The sequence below is a fragment of the Capricornis sumatraensis genome, chromosome 8 (genome assembly GCF_032405125.1).
Source record: "Capricornis sumatraensis isolate serow.1 chromosome 8, serow.2, whole genome shotgun sequence".
Classification (NCBI taxonomy): Eukaryota; Metazoa; Chordata; class Mammalia; order Artiodactyla; family Bovidae; genus Capricornis; species Capricornis sumatraensis.
Window position 1 is genome coordinate 93,216,619 of NC_091076.1, and position 18,459 is coordinate 93,235,077.

General features: G+C 42.7%; 1 protein-coding gene across 37 annotated transcripts in view; it reads right to left on the reverse strand.

The window, feature by feature from the left end:
* Nucleotides 1-2,703: 2,703 nt before the first annotated feature.
* The window catches only part of BRCA1 (BRCA1 DNA repair associated), a 65,860-nt gene continuing 50,104 nt past the window's right edge, over nt 2,704-18,459 (reverse strand). For 33 of the 37 annotated variants that reach the window (XM_068975967.1, XM_068975946.1, XM_068975959.1 and 30 more), the window contains 7 exons: nt 17,304-17,381; nt 16,769-16,809; nt 11,103-11,186; nt 6,509-6,563; nt 4,882-4,955; nt 4,207-4,267; nt 2,704-3,354 (listed from right to left, as the gene is read on the reverse strand). In XM_068975967.1, the coding sequence (XP_068832068.1) occupies nt 3,230-3,354; nt 4,207-4,267; nt 4,882-4,955; nt 6,509-6,563; nt 11,103-11,186; nt 16,769-16,809; nt 17,304-17,381 (518 nt within the window). In that variant the 3' untranslated portion in view covers nt 2,704-3,229. The remainder of the gene's footprint in view (nt 3,355-4,206; nt 4,268-4,881; nt 4,956-6,508; nt 6,564-11,102; nt 11,187-16,768; nt 16,810-17,303; nt 17,382-18,459) is intronic. The other 4 variants (XM_068975948.1, XM_068975937.1, XM_068975949.1 and 1 more) reach the window with 2 other exon arrangements.

Here is an 18,459-nt window from a genome sequence, read left to right on the forward strand (position 1 = left end):
ATGTCACTTTTTCTATTAACCCATTAGTGATAGGGGAAGCAGGATGAGGCCTAGCTTACTCTCAGGGTCCAGTAAGCCATGGCTTGTCACAGGAATGAGACATTTTGGACTGAAGACTGTGAAGCACTTGCTTCCTGCCTGCCTTTATGGACTCTTCTGTCAGGTAGACAGGAAGCTGCCCTGGGCCCAAGAGAGGCTGCACCAGTGGGTGAGGCTGAATTGGACTGATCTGGACAACTAGAAAGTAAACAGCCCTAAGTGAGGAAGCTAGATGGGAGTGGAAAAACAAGTAGCTAGGATCCAGTCCTGTAAATCCCCTTGCCTAGGGCTGCTTTCCAAGTAGAGCTGCCATCAGGAGGTAGGAATTTTCTACGGCCTCCCACTGTAGCCCATAACAGAGACCAGAGAGGGACTCCCCTGGCACCCTGGCAGTCCAATACAGGGGGCACAGGTTTGATTCCCTGGTGGGTGACAAGATCCCACATGCCATATGGTGTGGCCAAAAAAAAAAGCCAAAGTGCACTAATTCCTCTCACAATTCACACCTCTCCCCAAATTCCCTTGACCTGAACCGCTCGCTTTCTGACCCAGGGTCAGTGACAGATGCAAGTGAAAAGCTGAATGGTGGGATGGAAAGGGCATGGGTTCAGATCTTTGCATTGTCATTTATTAGCTGTGCACACTGAGTAAAATGTTGAATTTCTAGCTCCTGGTCTTCAAATGAGGTGACAAATACCCACCTCACAGAGCTGTGATGAAGACTAAATGAGGGATTTCCCTGGTGGTCCAGTGGTTAAGAATCCACCTGGTGAAGCAGGGTACATGGTTGGATCCCTGGCGTGGGAAGATTCCATATGCTACAGGGCCAACAAAGCCCATATGCCACAACGACTGAGGATTTGCTCTAGGGCCCATGCACCACAACCAAGAGGAGCCCCGCTCACTGCAACTAGAGAAAGCGCACGCACAGCATTGAAGACTCAGCGAAACCAAAAATAAATGAAAGGACTAAATGAGATAAAAATATAATAATGGCAGGTAGTTCCATTTTCTCTAGTTCTCCTTCACCTATCCGCCTTCCTTACAAATAAGGCAGTACTGAATTATGCAAGGATTTCCCTCTCTGTGTCAAAAAGGATGCTAATTTCTGAACAGAGCAGACCAAGAAAAGATGATACAGTTATCAGTGGATTAAGCATGTTAATTAGGAAGGGTTGTCTGAATTCTAAAGATGTCCTCCCTGGATTTCTGGCCCCAGGGGTTATTCAATCAAGCACTAAGCTAGGTGCTGCTGTGAAGGGACTTTGAAACTCTAATTATGGTTACAGACCTTAAGATAGGGAGATCACCCTGGATTACCTGGTGGATACACTCCTACCAGAAACAGAAATTTCTCTGGCAGGAGTTATGAGGTAGAAGCAGGAGTCAGAGAGATCCCGTGAGACAATTTGAGCAGGCAATGCTGGCTTCTGAAGATGTAGGTAAGAGGCCATGAGTTTGGAATGTGGGTGACCTCTAGAAGTTAAGGATGACCTCTGGCTGACAGCCAGCAAAGAACAGATATCTCAGTCATAAGACTGCAAGGAACAATCTCGACAACATGAAATGAACTTGGAAACATTCATTCCCGGAGCCTCTGGGAAGAAACACAGTCCTGTGAAACCTGAAACAAAGAAACCAGCTGAGTTGTCTTGGACTTCTGACCTACGGAACTGTAAGGTAATAAATGGGTATAGTTTTAAGCCACTAGATTAGTGACAAATTTGTTATGGTAGTAACACAAAACAAATACATTAAGATTTTGAAGTCCCCTTGATAATCCTAGGAGGTAGGTACTATTATTACCCCCATTTAACAGATGAGAGGGGCTTTCCTGGTGGCTCAGTGGTAAAGAATCCATCCGCCTGCCAAGGCAGTAGACTTGGGTTGGATCGTTGGGTTGGGAAGATCCCCTGGAGAAGGAAATGGCAACCCACTCCAGTATTCTTGCCTGGGAAATCCCATGGACAGAGGAGCCTGATGGGCTACAGTCCATGGCGTGGCAAAGAGTTGGACCCACGACTTAGCAACAACAACAGAGGAGATAGTGAGAAAAGGCTCTGAGCAAGACTGCAAGTGAGCTGTCAGACTTGGTGTTGCTACCAAGTTTATTTGCAGGTGAAAATACAACATTTACAAAACATATTTTGTATAATCAAGTCTTTACTGCCCCACACACTGGGGGACTAAGGAAGACCTAGTCCTTCCAACAATTATAAATAGTCCTGGATCATGAGTTTATGAAACACTTTCTCTTCCTTCAGCAAACAAAATTATTTATTAATCTGTACAGTTCAGCAATAGGGAGCAAAGGGAAAAAAATTACCTCAAGGAAAGCAAACAGCTCCTTTCCTGGTGGGATCCATCATTTTACGGACTTGAAATATTTATATCAGAGATCTTACATTTCAAGAGGAATGGGTCACATATCAGAGCAACAATAAACATTTTATTTGTTACTAATGGGGAGTTAGAAGACTCTCTTTGGATACCAGTTCTTGAAAAGATTTTGCTTTAGAGCACATTAGTGCTGAGAAATTCTTTAGAAATCCAACAACTACGGCCCAGACTTTAGGAGATCAGGGCCAGAATGACTCCCCTCTCTTCAAATAACCCTCAAATTTTATATTATATCCATTACCTGCCTGTGGATTCACTACCCAATGCTCCATTTCAACACTTGAGAGCTGCCCTCAGACTGTTCTGATTTTAAGTCACGTCAAGATTCCCAAGCACTCACCTTCCATTGAAGGATCTGACTTTTGGCCTTTTGAGAAACGAAATTTGGCCTTTTGAGAAACAAATTTGGGGAAACCAGCTATTCTCCTGAGGCCAGCCACTCTGTGCCTCCAGCTCACGCATGGATGGGGAATAGGGCTGATAAATAATGAATCAGCATCCTGTTCAATTGGTGGAGATTAAATTATTTTAAATTCTTTTCAGGTGAAAAATTACTACAATTTTGTGCTCATGGCAGATTTCAAAGGGAGACCTGAAGCAGAAAATCTTTAAGCAACCCTTGCAGAGCCAGAAGTTCTTTTCAGGCTGATGTACATAAAATATTTAGTAATTGGGGCTGTGGAAGTACTGAAGAGGCGCTTCTTAAACATGGAAAAAGACCATTTCTTAAGCTCATTCTTGGGATCCTGCAGAGACAGGCCCTATCTCTAATATATGCGGCTGGCTGGAATCAGCAGCAGCTCTGGGCGACCTGGGGGACCAGGTAGGTGTCCAGCTCCTGGCACTGGTAAAGGGCCACACTGTCCAGTACCCACTCTCGGGTTACCACAGGTGCTTCACACATCTGCCCGATCACTGGGGACAGAGAACACAAGCAGAGATTAGTATCAGTTCACATTTTCCAGACGAGACTCTAAATCTACTTGGGGCAACTGGTTGGATGAGTTTGTAGAGCTCCTCAGGCAGGAGCTAAATCATGGATCCTCAGCAATGCTTCAGGATGTAGTAATAGAACCTTACTCTGAAGCTCAGGAGTGACTACTGGTAAAAGCCTACAGCCTCTGGCAACTTTATTAACATGAGCTCCAATCTGTTAAAGGAAAAATCAACAGAAAGAGCAAAACAGCATTGCAATTTAATGATGTGGAAACATGTTTGCAATATCTTAAATGAAAAAACAAAACAGTTGATGAGCATGATCACATCTGTATAAAATATACCTGTGTATACACAGACACACGAACTTTCTGGTGATCCTCTCCAAGTGGACAATCTTGGGCTTACTGGTATTATTTTATTGTGTTTGTGCTCATTTATATTTTATGTGATGAATTTTCATATTTAACCCTCCCCCCCTGGGGAAACAATTCAGGCACTACTTTTAAAATATAAAATAAACAATAAACATGTTTTGAAAGGACATTTCGGCCATTCATTCATTCATGCAACAAATATTTATTGAGCATGTAGAGTGTACTGAGAACTGTGTTAATCAAGCACTGGGTAATCTGTAGTGAATAAAATGCATCCCGCCCCATAGGATGCAGGTACAAGCCTATGGCCTTCTGGAGGCTCTCACAGGTGCACCCTCCACCCAGGTGATACAAATAGGACATTTAAACTTAAAGGCACCACAGTAATCTGCACACTTAACCTGGACCTTCTACCTCAGACTCCTCTGGATGAAGCCTTACAGAGAGAACTCACCATGGAAGCCAGCATCCTCTGTCCAGGCATCCGGCTGCACAACCACAACTGGGTGAGTACCCTGCACCCCCAGGAAGGAAAAAGCATTGAGGGTGTCAGAACAGGACTTTTGTGACAGTCACTTCACCACTTCTCAATGGTTTGCTGAAGCAGACTACTCTGTGGGCGACCACACAAATGAGGGAGAAGGGCACATGGTAAAAAGGAAGGGTCAGAGGGAAAGAGGGCTTCCCAGGTGGCTCGGTGGTAATGAATTCGCTTGCCAACGCAGGACATGCAGGAGACCTATGTTTGATCCCTGGGTTGGGAAGATCCCCTGGAGGAAGAAATGGCAACCCAGTCCAGCATTCTTGCCTGGAGAATCTCTTGGACAGAGGAGCCTGGCGGGCTACAGTCCATGAGGTCACAGAGTTGCATCCAACTGAGCGACTGAGCACACACGCACACAGAGGGAAAGAGTATCCCCTTAGGTGTGTTAAATACCTGGAGCTCTTGGGTTCTCACTTACCCCTTAGAGATAGAGTCTTCTGGCACAGGTACAAGGGCAGAGAACGGTCAGGGTGAGGTGAGGCACCTGAGGGTACATTGGGGGGTTCCTAGGGACTGATGGGTTCTGTCTTGCTCAATCTCAGGACAGGATACTATGTCCTCCCTGATAGGGCACCAAACACTTACCTGGCCTGGGGTGAATGATGAGGGCTCCTTCACCACAGAAGCCCCACACAGCTGCACCATCCATTCTAGTTGATCTAAACAGGACATTTAGACTCAAAATCACCACAGTGATCTACACATTTACCTGAGCTCTCTACCCCATCCTCCTCTGGATGAAGGCTTACAGCAAAACTTCTCAGTGGGAGAGTCCATGTTTTGCCACTCCAAAGGGACAGAAAGGCCTTAAACTACAAATTCTAATTCTACAGAGTCAATTTGCCACGGATATGCTACCTACTTTGCTTATCAGTACCCATAAGGCCACTTGGTAGATAAGGTCAAAGTCTCTCAAATGAAACTCTTTGGAAGAAAAAAAAAAAAAAGACCTAATTTCCATTAATTTGCTAAATTGCTGGCTAAGATACTGTGAAAAAATACCCACCTGCCATCCCTCCTTCCCTGCCTAATTCTGTGTTGGTAATTGATAATCACAGCCACTGAGAGCACCATGCTTGGTGGTAATTACTGTAAATGTCAAAAGACGGGAAGATAATTCATTCAGTCAAGAAAAAAATACAAGTCACTCTGGATAGAGACTCAGCACATTGGTGGGGAAAGGCTATCTACAGAGCTGGGATCAAATCCCTTGGGGGAAGAAAAATTGGAAGAGATCATAGCGATATGCCACTTGGACCTGGAAAATCAGCAGAACTGACTGCTGGGTGGCTTCCAGGCAGCTTCAAGTTCTCTTTTCCATCAGTCAGTCCATTTCTAGGGATTGCTGAGATGCTCCTTCTTGTTTGGCTGAGTACACTAAGGTCCATTAACTCACCTCCAAAGTGACAGCTTGCTAGAGACCCTGGTTCTCATTATATCAAAGTACAGAAACACTGAGAAAGCTCTGAGTGGCACTTGGAAATTTCATAAAAATCCAATCAGTAAACAATAAAGACAAAAGCAAAATTACTTTGCCAGGTTCTGCTCATCTGGTCCTCAGGGGAGTGGGAGGACCTGATCTCTGGGACAGAAGTGGGTACAGAGGCAAAACTGGGTAGCCAGAAGGCAGCCTCTATTTGGAAAAGGCCAGAGGGTAGCCTCTGTTTGGAAAACAATGAACCAAATCTATACACACCTCAGCACCTCAGCGCTGCACAACTCCAGAGCTGAGCTCCAGAGCACTTCTCAACATAACATTACATTCAGTATTGAATTTAATTAGAAAATGTTCATCAAGAGTCTTCCTCTGCTCTGGGCCTGTGTGGGGCCCCAGGCCCACAGGGCTTAGGCAGCTGCTGTGCTTTGGTCTCTGTTTCAAATAAAGATGGTTTAGGAGGAGCAGAATTCTTTCTTGACATTTACAAGCCTAAAAGGTATCTTCTCCCTAACTTATTATTTCCCCCTTTCTTAGACCAAAACCAGCTCTATCCCACTGAGCACAGAGCACACTGTGTGCTAACTCTTTACCGCCTTCTAGCTCTTGAGAAGGGGCACTGGGCTAGTTCCCTGCCATAGGCTATTTAGGTGCAATTTTGTCTGATGGGTGGTAGAGAAAGAGAATAACCTCTAGAATATCTCACCCAACTGAGGGAACCCCCATAAGGTGATGATGTAGGGGAGAGGTTGGTGATGGATTGAGCAGTTCTCTTACCTGTGGGCATATTGGTAAAAGGTCCATAGCAACAGATTTCTAGGCCCTTGAAGATCTGGGTGAAAAGAGGGAGAGGGGTGGAAAGAAAGAAACGTTCATTGTAAAAGATATGGATTTTATAAAAAGCAATATAGAGGACTTAACCTGGTGGTCCAGTGGTTATGATGGCACTTCCAAAACAGGGGGCAAGGGTTCGGTCCCTGGTTGGGGAACTAAAATCCCACATGCCATGGGGGGCAATTTCCCCCCAAAGCAATATAGAGACTCTCAAAAGTAAGAACATTTCCTTTTCTTTAACACCTGATAATTTCTGCTGCTCTTTTCCAGAGATATTCAGCCCAGTGCCCACAACACTGATGGATTTTAGAAGAATTTAAGTGCTCTATGTATTTGATCTACTTTACAGTCAATCATTGTCGTTCAAGAGCTGAGGATCCCATCTTGCTACCAATCAGGTCCAGGCTCTCCCCTGACCTGTGCAGGTAAACTATACTTCTTGTAAGATCAGAAGAAAAAAACTGGTCCTCCTTTATCTTTAAGAAAAGGCTTGGATGGCAAAAGATTCAAGTTATCATCTGAAGTTTGATGTCTATCCAGACTTGATAAGTCAGTACGAACCCTGACCCTAACTGCCAGAAAGGCTTATATTTATTTTATGTGTACATGCTCCTTTTCTTCTAGTCCCAGAACATCTGTTCCTGCCTTCACACTGCTCTTCGAATGGCCACTGTTCCTTCAGGCAACCCAAGTTGTCTTTAACCTAACGGTGAAGCCTGATTCTGCCTCTCTCCACTAAGCTGACTGCATAAATTTCAGGAGACACAGATCACACTGTAACTTGTAGGTACCTCTTCTACTCACAGTACTCAACAGACTGTCCAAAAGAACTTTCTGTGATGGTGGAAATGTTCTATAATTGCTTTAATGAGTTACCTGTAGCTAACGAGCACTTGAAATGTGATCATGATTGAGGAACTGAACTTCCTATTTTATTTAATTTTAGTTAATCACAATGTAAACAGCTTCATGTGGCTGGTGATGACTCTTTCCAGACAAGCAAATTCTTACCCATGCTTTGGCACAGGTTCTTAGGGAAGGAATTAGGTATCATTTTAAAGAAAAAGTTGAAATCGTACCAGTTGGCTGGATACATACGATTTAGGTAGCCTATGTTCTCTCCTGACCCTCCTTCTTTCTCCCCATTCCACTAAATCGAAAACTGTCTAGGCCTAGAACTCACAAGGCTTCAAGAGAGACTGGAGCAGAGAAAAATCAGGAAGCTAAAAACACATGATGGCCTTTTAGGAAATGTTCACCTTTCTCCTTCCTCCCCTCCCACTTTAACCTCAGCCAGAGGAATAAGGACAGATAGCAGGACAAGTCTGCTTCTGCTGTAAATGACAACCTCCATCTGTGCCATTCTTACTATCTCTACAAATAAACTGCATCCTAAACCTGTTGGCAGGACCTACATGTTTATGATGCTAAAAGTTGTCTCCAGACAGCCAGCTGGAGCCAAGTGAAGTGAAGTGAAAGTCACTCAGTCGTGTCTGACTCGTTGGACCCCATGGACTATACAGTCCATGGAATTCGCCAGGCCAGAACACTGGAGTGGGTAGCTGTTCCCATCTCCAAAGGATCTTCCCAACCCAGGGATCGAACCCAGGTCTCCCACATTGCAGGTGGATTCTTTACCAGCTGAACCACGAGGGAAGCTCAAGAAAACTGGAGGGGGTAGCCTATCCCTTCTCCAGCGGATCTTCCTGACCCAGGAATCAACAGGGTTTCCTGCATTGCAGATGGATTCTTTACTAACTGAGCTACCAGGGAAGCCCGACTGGAGCCAAATGTTGCTGCAAATAGTACAAAAGATTAGGAATTCTAATTCCTAATTCCATTCTGGATGTCAACATCCAGGCTGACATTCACTGATGAGGATGTCTAGTTGTGAGATAGGAAATCTGAAATTTCACCTCTTCAAATACATTTCTCTTCCACAAAAAACCACTATGGTAACACTTGGCGTCTTATGAACGACATTACTTTGACCAGCATGTTCCGTCACTGCCATTACAAATGTAGGACAAAACTCCAAATGCTGGACTTTCCTTTCAAGGAGGGAAGAATCTGGTGCTGACTCTGCCTCGCATCCAGTGGAATAAAAACAACTGACTGGCTCACACAGAGCTGCCCTGGGGCCCAAGCAGGAGGAGAAACAGGGCAGCAATTTTTCTTGGCATCTGGAAGTTACTTGATAGACTCAAAGGGTGAGGGTACACCAACCCCAAGGGTTTCTGAGCTCGAGGGCTCCATCTGTGCTCATCTCCCAAAGCAGTTTTCCTCAGAAAAGCATCTCTGTTGGCTCTCTCTCAAGTCCTATAAAGGAACACGAGGTGCTCTGTATGGGGATGTTCTGAGATGCCCAGCGGTGCACATTTGGAAAAGGAGGGAATGCAGACCAGGAACATCAGCGCTCAGTGACCCGAGAGCCAGCTCAGGCCTGAGAGGCAGGTGTGAAATCTTTTTCTTTTTTTTAAGTTGGCGTATAATTGCTTTACAAGGTAGTATTAGTTTCTGCTGCACAATGATGTGAATCAACTGTATGTATGTATATATATCCCCTCCCTCGTGAACCTTCCTCCCATTTCCCCAGCCCATTCCACCCCTCTAGGTCATCAGAGAGGACTGAGCTGAGCTCCCTGCGCTATACAGCAGCTTCCCACTAGCCATCTATTTCACACATGGTAGTGTATATATGTCAATGCTATTCTTCCAATTCATTTCCCCTTCCCTTCCTACACTGTGTCCACGTTTGTTCCCTACGTTTGCATCTCTCCTCCTGCCCTGCAAACAGGCTCAACAGTATCATTCTTCTAGATTCCACACATTTGCATTAATATACAATATTTCTTTTTCTCTTTCTGACTTCCCTCTATATGACAGACTCTAGGTCCATCCACTTTGCTACAAATGACCCACTTCCATTCCTTTTTATGGCTGAGTAATATTCCATTGTGTATACACCCCAAATCCTCTTTATCCATTCACTTATCGATTTGTCCTGGCTACTATAAATAGTGCTTCAATGAATACTGGGGTACATGTGTCTTTCTGAAGGTGTGAAATCTTGCCTGGATTTCTCCTTGAGAGAATGACATAATTTTGGCTACATCATCCACAATGGTATGATCTGGGGAGGAAAGTCACTGAATCTTCCTGGGCCTATAGTCTTTTATTTGTAAAGTTGTCAGAATAATTAATTTTCCTCCTGTATGAAACCTCCTATAATGCCAGGAAACTATGGTGTTGTCATTAAGAGTCAGATTTGAGAGGGAGACTGCAGGCGTTCAGCTTCTAGTTGGGCTCACAACTAGCTGTGTGAGCTTGGGCAATTTACTCAACCTCTTTGAGCCTTAATTTTCTCATCTATAAAATAGGCATAATTATAGTACATGCTTCCTAGAATTGCTGTAAAATTCTTAATTAATTAGCAGTCCCTGGATATAGTGAACATGGCATAGATGTTAATGATATCACTTCCTCTTCTATGCTCCCCAGACAGAACTGGGTACACCCCCTCACAGCACTTATCACACTGCTATAGAGAAACACCACTGCAAAGGAGAAAGTGCAAAGGTTTTAGATTCACATCTATCTCAAATGCCAGCTCTGCCATTTGTCAGCTAAGATTTGCACCCTAGAAGGAAATCCAAATTATATAACTTCTCTAAACCTCTAAGCTCCCTCATTTATAAAACAGATAATACAGTTGGCCCACTGCCTTATTGGATCCAATAAGTTCTATGTCCAGATTTAATCAACTGTCAAAGGAAAATATTTGGAAAAAAAAAAAATTTTTTTTTTTTCCTAGAAAGTTCCAAGAAGCAAACATGAATTTGCTTTTTGGCAACTATTTATATAGCATCTACACTGTACTAGATATTAGAAGTAATCTAGAGTAGATTTAAAGTATATGGGAAATGGAATTCCCTGGTAGTTCAGTGTTAAGAATCTGCCTGGCAGTAGGAGGGACATGGGTTTGGTCCCTGCTCTGGGAAGATCCCACATGCCTTGAGACAAACTATGCCAGCGTGCCACAGCTACTGAGCCTGAGCTCTAGAGCCCCTGAGACCTAACTATAAAGCATACATGCCCTAGAGCCCATGCTCTGCAACAAGAGAAGTCACTGAATGAGAAAGCAGACCTTGCTCGCAGCAACTAGAAAAAGTCTGAGCACAGCAAACAAAGCAAAAATTTTAAAACAATATAAGGAAAGATATTATATGCAAATGCGACATCATTTTTAAAAGGGACTTGAACATCCTTGGATTTTGGTTATCTTCAGGGTGTCCTGGTACCAATTCCCCAAGGGTATTGAGGAATGACTGTACTTATTTACTTTGTTGGGTTAGCAAAGCTAAAAAAAAAACACAAAACAAAACCCTATTATGAACGCACCTACTTGTTGTTCTAGCAGTGTAAGGGACCATTTTATAAGGCCCCTTATAAGATGAATGAGACCATCTCCTTGAAGTGGGTCAGAATGCAGAGGAGTAGGTGGGCTTTTTGTCAACACTGGGGAGAAGGGCTTTACCTTCTTGTCCCGGGATTCTCTTGCTCGTTTTGGGCCTTGATGGTTTCTTCCATTGACAACATCTCCTCTGACTTCAAAATCATGCTGAAAGAAACCAAACCCAAACCACAGGGGTCAGAGAAAAAGCTTCCTTCAATGCAAACAGAGGAGATATGTCATATTTAAGGAATGTATTGCCAGGCAGTTTTGACCCCCTTCCCCCAAAATCATCCTTATTGGTAGAATGAATGAAATGACCAGCATTTCAGCTGCTGAAATCAATTCACTGAAGCAAATCTTTCTGGACAGAAACTAACAACTGGCTTTTCACCTCACTGGGACTTGATGTATTTTAATTTTCAACATCTATCTCCTCTCAAAACATTCACTTAGCATTTAGATTAAACTCCTAATACTGGGCTGTTTAAAGATAACTGGAGAATTCCTGATCTTTTAAATCAATCTGTGTTACCATCTAAAGAAGTAAGGGCTTCTCAGGTTTCCCATTGAGAGATTTATAGTTAATGAAACCAAAATGATAAAATATACATTTAATATACTGAAGAAAGAGGCTTTTCATAATCATATTTTGACTGGTCAAGGATGAGAAAATAAAGACTAATCAAATTGAAGAGGTTAGAGCTTTCGGGAGAATTTGGGGAAAAGAATGCTTAGAAACAATTCTTACTGAAACTCAGACTCTCAGGGACCACATTTGTTGCTAAGAGTATTATAAAGAAAAATAAAGTCATGAGATAATCATAGGCTGTTATTAGGTAAAATAACTCTGGGACTTTCCTGTGGTCCAGTGGTTAAGACTCTGTGTTTCCAGTGCAGGGGGAATGGGTTCCATCCCAGTTGGGGAACTAAAATCTCAAATGCTGCGTGGTATGGTAAAAAAAAAAAAAACCAAAGAACTCCGAATATTTCCTGGTCATGTGAGTGAGAAGAGTCTAGTGATAAATAATGTCATCTGTTTGAAGATGACCCTAAAATTAACAGTCCTCGTCGTACCCCTGTGCCTACTAACCTCTCTATCTGGGTGTCACACAACATAATTTCCCAAATCCATCCATCTGAAACAGAGCTCGTGGGGCTTCCCTGGTGGTCCAGTGGTTAAGAACCTGCCTTGTGATGCTGGGGATACCAGTTCAGGAAGATCCTACATGCTTCTGGGCAACTAAGCCTGTGCGCCGCAAGTACTGAGCCTGCATCTTAGAGCCTGCAAGCCGCAACGAGACGCTTAATGCAGTGAGAAGCCTGTGCACCAAAACTAGAGAGTAGCCCCTGCTCTCCTGCAACTAGAGAAAGGCTGCCTCCAGCAATGAAGACCCAGAGCAGCCGAAAATGAATAAATAAATAATTTAAAAAATAAATAAATAAAATAGAGCTCTTGATTCTACTCCTGCCTCTCACTCCTCCCCCTCCCAACACACTCCTCCCTCATGTCTTCCTTATCTAATTAACATCACTAACATTCACTTCATTGTTCCTGACAATCAGAGGTTCCTGACAATTGTATAAGACGCGTGATCAAGACCATTCCCAAGAAAATGGAATGCAAAAAGGCAAAACTGTTGCTTGAGGAGGCCTTACAAATAGCTGAGAAAAGAAGAGAAGCTAAAGGCAGAAGAGAAAAGGAAAGATATACCCATCTAAATGCAGAATTCCAAAGAATATCGAGGAGAGATAAGAAAGCCTTCTTCAGTGATCAGTGCAAAATAGAGGAAAAAAATAGAATAGGAAAGACTAGAGATCTCTTCAAGAAAATTAGAGATACCAAGGGAACATTTCATCCAAAGATGGGCTCAATAAAGGAGAGAAACAATATGAACCTAACAGAAGCAGAAGATATTAAGAAGACGTGTCAAGAATACACAGAAGAACTATACAAAAAAGGTCTTCATGACCCAGATAACTATGATGGTATGATCACTCACCTAGAGCCAGACATCCTGTAGTGCGAAGTCAAGTGGGCCTTAGGAAGCATCACTACGAACAAAGCTAGTGGAGGTGATGGAATTCCAGTTGAGCTATTTCAAATCCTAAAACATGATGCCATGAAAGTGCTGCACTCAATATGCCAGCAAATTTCGAAAACTCAGCAGTAGTCACAGGACTGGAAAAGGTCAGTTTTCATTTCAATCCCAAAGAAAAGGCAATGCCAAAGAATGTTCAAATTACCACACAATTGCACTCATCTCACATGCTAGCAAAGAAATGCTCAAAATTCTCCAAGCGAGGCTTCAACAGTATATAAACTGAGAACTTTCCAGACATTCAAACTGGATTTAGAAAAGGCAGAAGAAACAGAGTTCAAATTACCAATATTCAAAAAAAAAAAAGCCAACATTCGTTGGATCAGAGAAAAAAGCAAGAGAGTTCCAGAAAAACATCTACTTCTGCTTTACTGACTATGCCAAAGCCTTTGACTGTGTGGATCACAACAAACTGTGGAAAATTCTTAAAGAGATGGGAATACCAGACCGCCTAACCTGCCTCCTGAGAAATCTGTATGCAGGTCAAGAAGCAACAGTTAGAACTAAGTACAGAACAAAGACCTGGTTCCAAATTGGGAAAGAAGTACATCAAGGGTGTATACTGTCACCCTGCTTATTTAACTTATATGCAGAGTACGTCATGAGAAATGCTGGGCTGGATGAAGCACAAGCTGGAATCAAGATCGCCGGGAGAAATATCAATAATCTCAGATATGCAGACGACACCACCCTTATGGCAGAAAGTGAAGAGGAACTAAAAAGCTTCTTGATGAAAATAAAAGACGAGAGTGAAAAAGCTGGCTTAAAACTCAACATTCAAAAAACAAAGATCATGGTATCTGGTCCCATCACTTCATGGCAAATAGATAAGGAAACAGTGGAAACAGTGACAAATTTTATTTTCTTGGGCCCCCAAACCACTGCAGATGGTGACTGCAGCCATGAAATTGAAAGATGCTTGCCCCTGGAAGAAAAGCTATGACCAACCTAGACAGCGTATTAAAAAGCAGAGACATTACTTTGCCAAGAAAGGTTCATCTAGTCCAAGCTATGGTTTTTCCAGTAGTCATGTATGGATGTGAGAGTTGGACCATAAAGAAAGCTGAGCACTGAAGAACTGATGCTTTTGAACTGTAGTGTTGGAGAAAACTCTTGAGAGTCCCTTGGACTACAAGGAGATCCATACAGTCCATCCTAAACGCAATCAGTCCTGAATGTTCATTGAATGGACTGATGCTGAAGCTGAAACTGAAACTTCCATACTTTGGCCACCTGATGCGAAGAACTGACTCACTGGAAAAGACCCTGATGCTGGGAAAGTTTGAAGGCAGGAGGAGAAGGGGATGACAGAGGATGAGATGGTTGGATGGCATCACCAACTCAATGCACATGAGTCTGAGTAAGCTCTGGGAGTTGGTGATGGACAGGGAAGCCTGGCCTGCTGCAGTCCATGGGGTGGCAAAAAGTTGGACATGACTGAGCGACTGAACTGAACATCCACTTCGTTGTTCAGGACAAAAATTTAACCATTACACTCTCAATTCCTTTCTTTACCCCATCCTCCAATTTAACCTACTGCTCCTGCTTCAGTTGTGTCTGACTCTGTGAACCCAGAGACAGCAGCCCACGAGGCTCCCCCGGTCCCTGGTATTCTCCAGGCAAGAACACTGGAGTGGGTTGCCATTTCCTTCTCCAATGCATGAATGTGAAAAGTGAAAGTGAAGTTGCTCAGTCGTGTCCGACTCTTCGCGACCCCATGGACTGCAGCCCACCAGGCTCCTCCATCCATGGGATTTTCCAGGCAAGAGTACCTGAGTGGGTTGCCATTGCCTTCTCCGATTTAACCTATTAGTAAGTCTTATTTCCAACCATCGCAAACTAAACTCTTCTTACCATTTCCAGGCCTCATTACTGCACAGATAACATTCAAACTCTTTACCATGACTCACACCAAACCTGGCCCTTGTCTATGACCTTCTCCAACCTCTTGTCTAACCTCAGCTGCCTACATGCTGCTACTGCTGCTGCTAAGTCACTTCAGTCGTGTCCGACTCTGTGTGACCCCATAGACGGTAGCCCACCAGGCTCCCCGGTCCCTGAGATTCTCCACGCAAGAACACTGGAGTGGGTTGCCATTTCCTTCTCCAATGCATGAAAGTGAAAAGTGAAAGTGAAGTCGCTCAGTCTTCACTCAGCGACCCCATGGACTGTAGCGCACCAGGCTCCTCCGTCCATGGGATTTTCCAGGCAGGAGTACTGGAGTGGGGTGCCATCGCCTTCTCCGCAGCTTCCTACATAAGATTCACCAACTCCCAGCTATACTGGCCCATTTTTCTTTCTTTTTCACTGGGTCCTAGTTGCAGCACACAGGACCTACAATATTCAGCTGCAGTATGTGAACTCTTAGTTGCAGCATGTGAGATCCAGTTCCCTGACCAAGGACTGAACCTGGGCCCCTTGCATTGGTAGTGCAGTCTTAGCCACTGACCACCAGAGACGTTCCTCCCTGGCCTATTTTTCTTTAACAAATCAAGCTCATTCCTTTCTTAAGACCTTTATGTTTGCTGTCCTCTGCCTATAACATTTGTTTCCTACATTTTTCAAGGTCAATTCTTTCTTGTTTCTTAGGTTTCAGCGCAAGCTTTTCAGACAGCTTCCTGGGTCTCTTTACCTAAATATTAATAGTCAACCTCTGTCCCCAGTCAACTGCCAGTCTGTTGTTCTGTATATTTCTTCATAGTGTTTATTGATATTTAAACACATCTTTATCTATTTATCTTTATTTATCTTATTTATTATGTATCTCCCACCCTTCAATGAACATTCATCCCACCAAAGCAGAGGCCTATCAGTCTTGCTTTCTGCTGTATTCCTGATGCCCAGCAGATAGCAGGCTCCCAAAAATATGGCATTGAAAGTTAAAACCAACAGAAATGTCAGTTAATTAATTATGAATATATTGAACAGTGTATAATAGTTTAAAACTGTTTTTTGGTAATTTTATTTTGCCTGATCTGTTGTCACCAGCAGCTCTAAGATGGCTGTGCTAAAATTATTCCTCCTCCTACGCTCTATCTTATTTACCTTTCCCTGTTCTCAGTATCAAAGAGTAAAATCTCTTTGAAGGAATCAGATTTCTAAACAGACACATTTGCATGTTAATATGAAGGATTCTTCTTCAACTGTGAATGAGTTTTCTATAAAGGTGTATGTATGTGTGTAAGATTTAGGTGGGCCTGTTTCTCCTGCTTATGAATCTTTGTTTGCTACTTTATAAATTCCTTTTCTTTTCTCTGAGGAAAGGATTGTTTCTATTAAAACAAACAAATGAGAACACAGAATTTCCTACTTTGCTCTGCATAACTCTTTTTTTCTTTTTTGGGGGCTATATTGGGTCTTCACTGCAGTGCGTTGGCTTTCTCTAGTTGCAGTGTGCAGGCTTAGTTGCCCAGCGGAATATGGGATCTTAGTTCCCCAACCAGGGATTGAACCCACATTGCCTGAATTGGAAAGCAAATTCTTAACCACTGGATCACCACAGAAATCCCTGCATAACTCTTGATGATCGATATTATCAAAGAAAATCTTTAGAAAGTAGTGCAAGGCAGGAAGCAGATAAATTTTTGGTGACTGTATGACTCAATGGTATAAAGTCTCTTTGATTAGTTTGTAAAACAGAGTACCTACCTCATCCAGCATCTTTCTTTCTTTAATAGACTGGATGACCCCTGAAAAGATCATAGAAAAGACAGGTTACACAAGAGCAGAAGACCTCCCTTCATGGAGGTGGATGGTGAAGTGATTCACATAAGAGTGTGGGAGAAATAACACTGAACAGTGATCCTCTCTTTGTAAAACCACAGCTCCTTAATAGACTTCCTTCTAGAGAGACCGTTGATGCTTAATTTAACATTATAAAAGTGCTTGCTGCACGTGGATTTCTGCCTACAATTAAATAAATCCCTAGATTTTATGCTTAACATTGCCAGGAGCAGATTAGGTCCTATTAGTTATCAAAAGAAAAACATTTCCCCCCACACCACCAGCATATCTGAACAAAGACATACGCATTAAAGCTAAAACTTAGTTCAGTGTTACTGTTAAAGACCTTTCCTTAATTCAGATTCAGCATCAGCAAAAACCTTAGGTGTTAAAATGTTAGGTGTCAAAATGCAATTTGGAGGTGTTAAAGGGAGGAGGGGAAAAATTATACGGTACTTACAAAAATAGCTAACTACCCATTTTCCTCCTGCAATTCCCAGAAAATATTTCAGTGTCCGTTCACACACAAACTCAGGATCTGCAAAATGGAAAACATCCAAAGGATTAGAAGTTTAAAACTAAATTAGGAAAGGCTGCCATTAAGAAGCTGAAGCACCCCAGGCTCCTTACGCTACCTGAGATCAGTCTGGATGGATGATTCTAACACCTCTGGTGGTAGACTCAGAGGCTGAAAGCAGTCATAATTCTAACCAGCCAGTGCGGATCTTTGGAAGTTTGGAAAAGGCTGACAGGAAGGCAAGATCACGGGAAATGTCAGCCCTATTTTCTAGATGCCAATGCAGTTAAAGGTGTCTGTCATTGTGCTCAAGGAATTACCCATGTTGGTAGTATTGGTATGTGTGGATGGGGAAGATCTATTTCACTAGATGGTACATGTGAAAGGAGAAGAAAAAAGTATTATTGAAATCCTAAATTTGAAATGTCAATGTAAGTGATGAATTTTCACCCCTAGAACTTCTACTTGGGGAATCCTAACCCTAATTCCTAATTTCCTTCCAAGTGACCAAAAAAAAAGTATTTTCATAGTTTTCCTCTTTTCAACCTAAGTATTTTAGAAAGCAGCTGAAGAATTGCTTCTGGGTTTTTTTCATGTTTTAAAGGCCCCTGTGAAGGACTAAGGTAACTCAGGAAAAAACACTTAGTTTTAAACAGGAGAAATGTATTTAACTAAATCCTGAACACAGCAGGCCATCTGCTGGGAGTAGCAACTGCTGTTCTTCCTAACCAGAATTCTTCACAAATTAAAAAAAAATCTCCGCCCCTCACCACCCCCCACACACAATTTTTTAAAGCTTTTTGTTTAACTGCCGTGAAGGCTGATTTAATAATATGTTTTAAACACAGAAATTTTAGGTCATTTCTAGTTTAAAAGCAACAAACGTATTATTGCTTTTGAGTTTAAAGACTTGAACCACTTTCAATTTAATTTGCATTTTAAAGTTTTCTTTTCACCTATCAGCAGCCTTGATCCAAACCTATAGCTTAAGATATATTCAAGTTTAAAGATATTCATCTCTAAAACATTACTTAGTTCACAGTACCTTGTTTTGTTGTCTGGTTCCTGTGAGCATTATCCTCTGTCCCTGTGGTTCAAT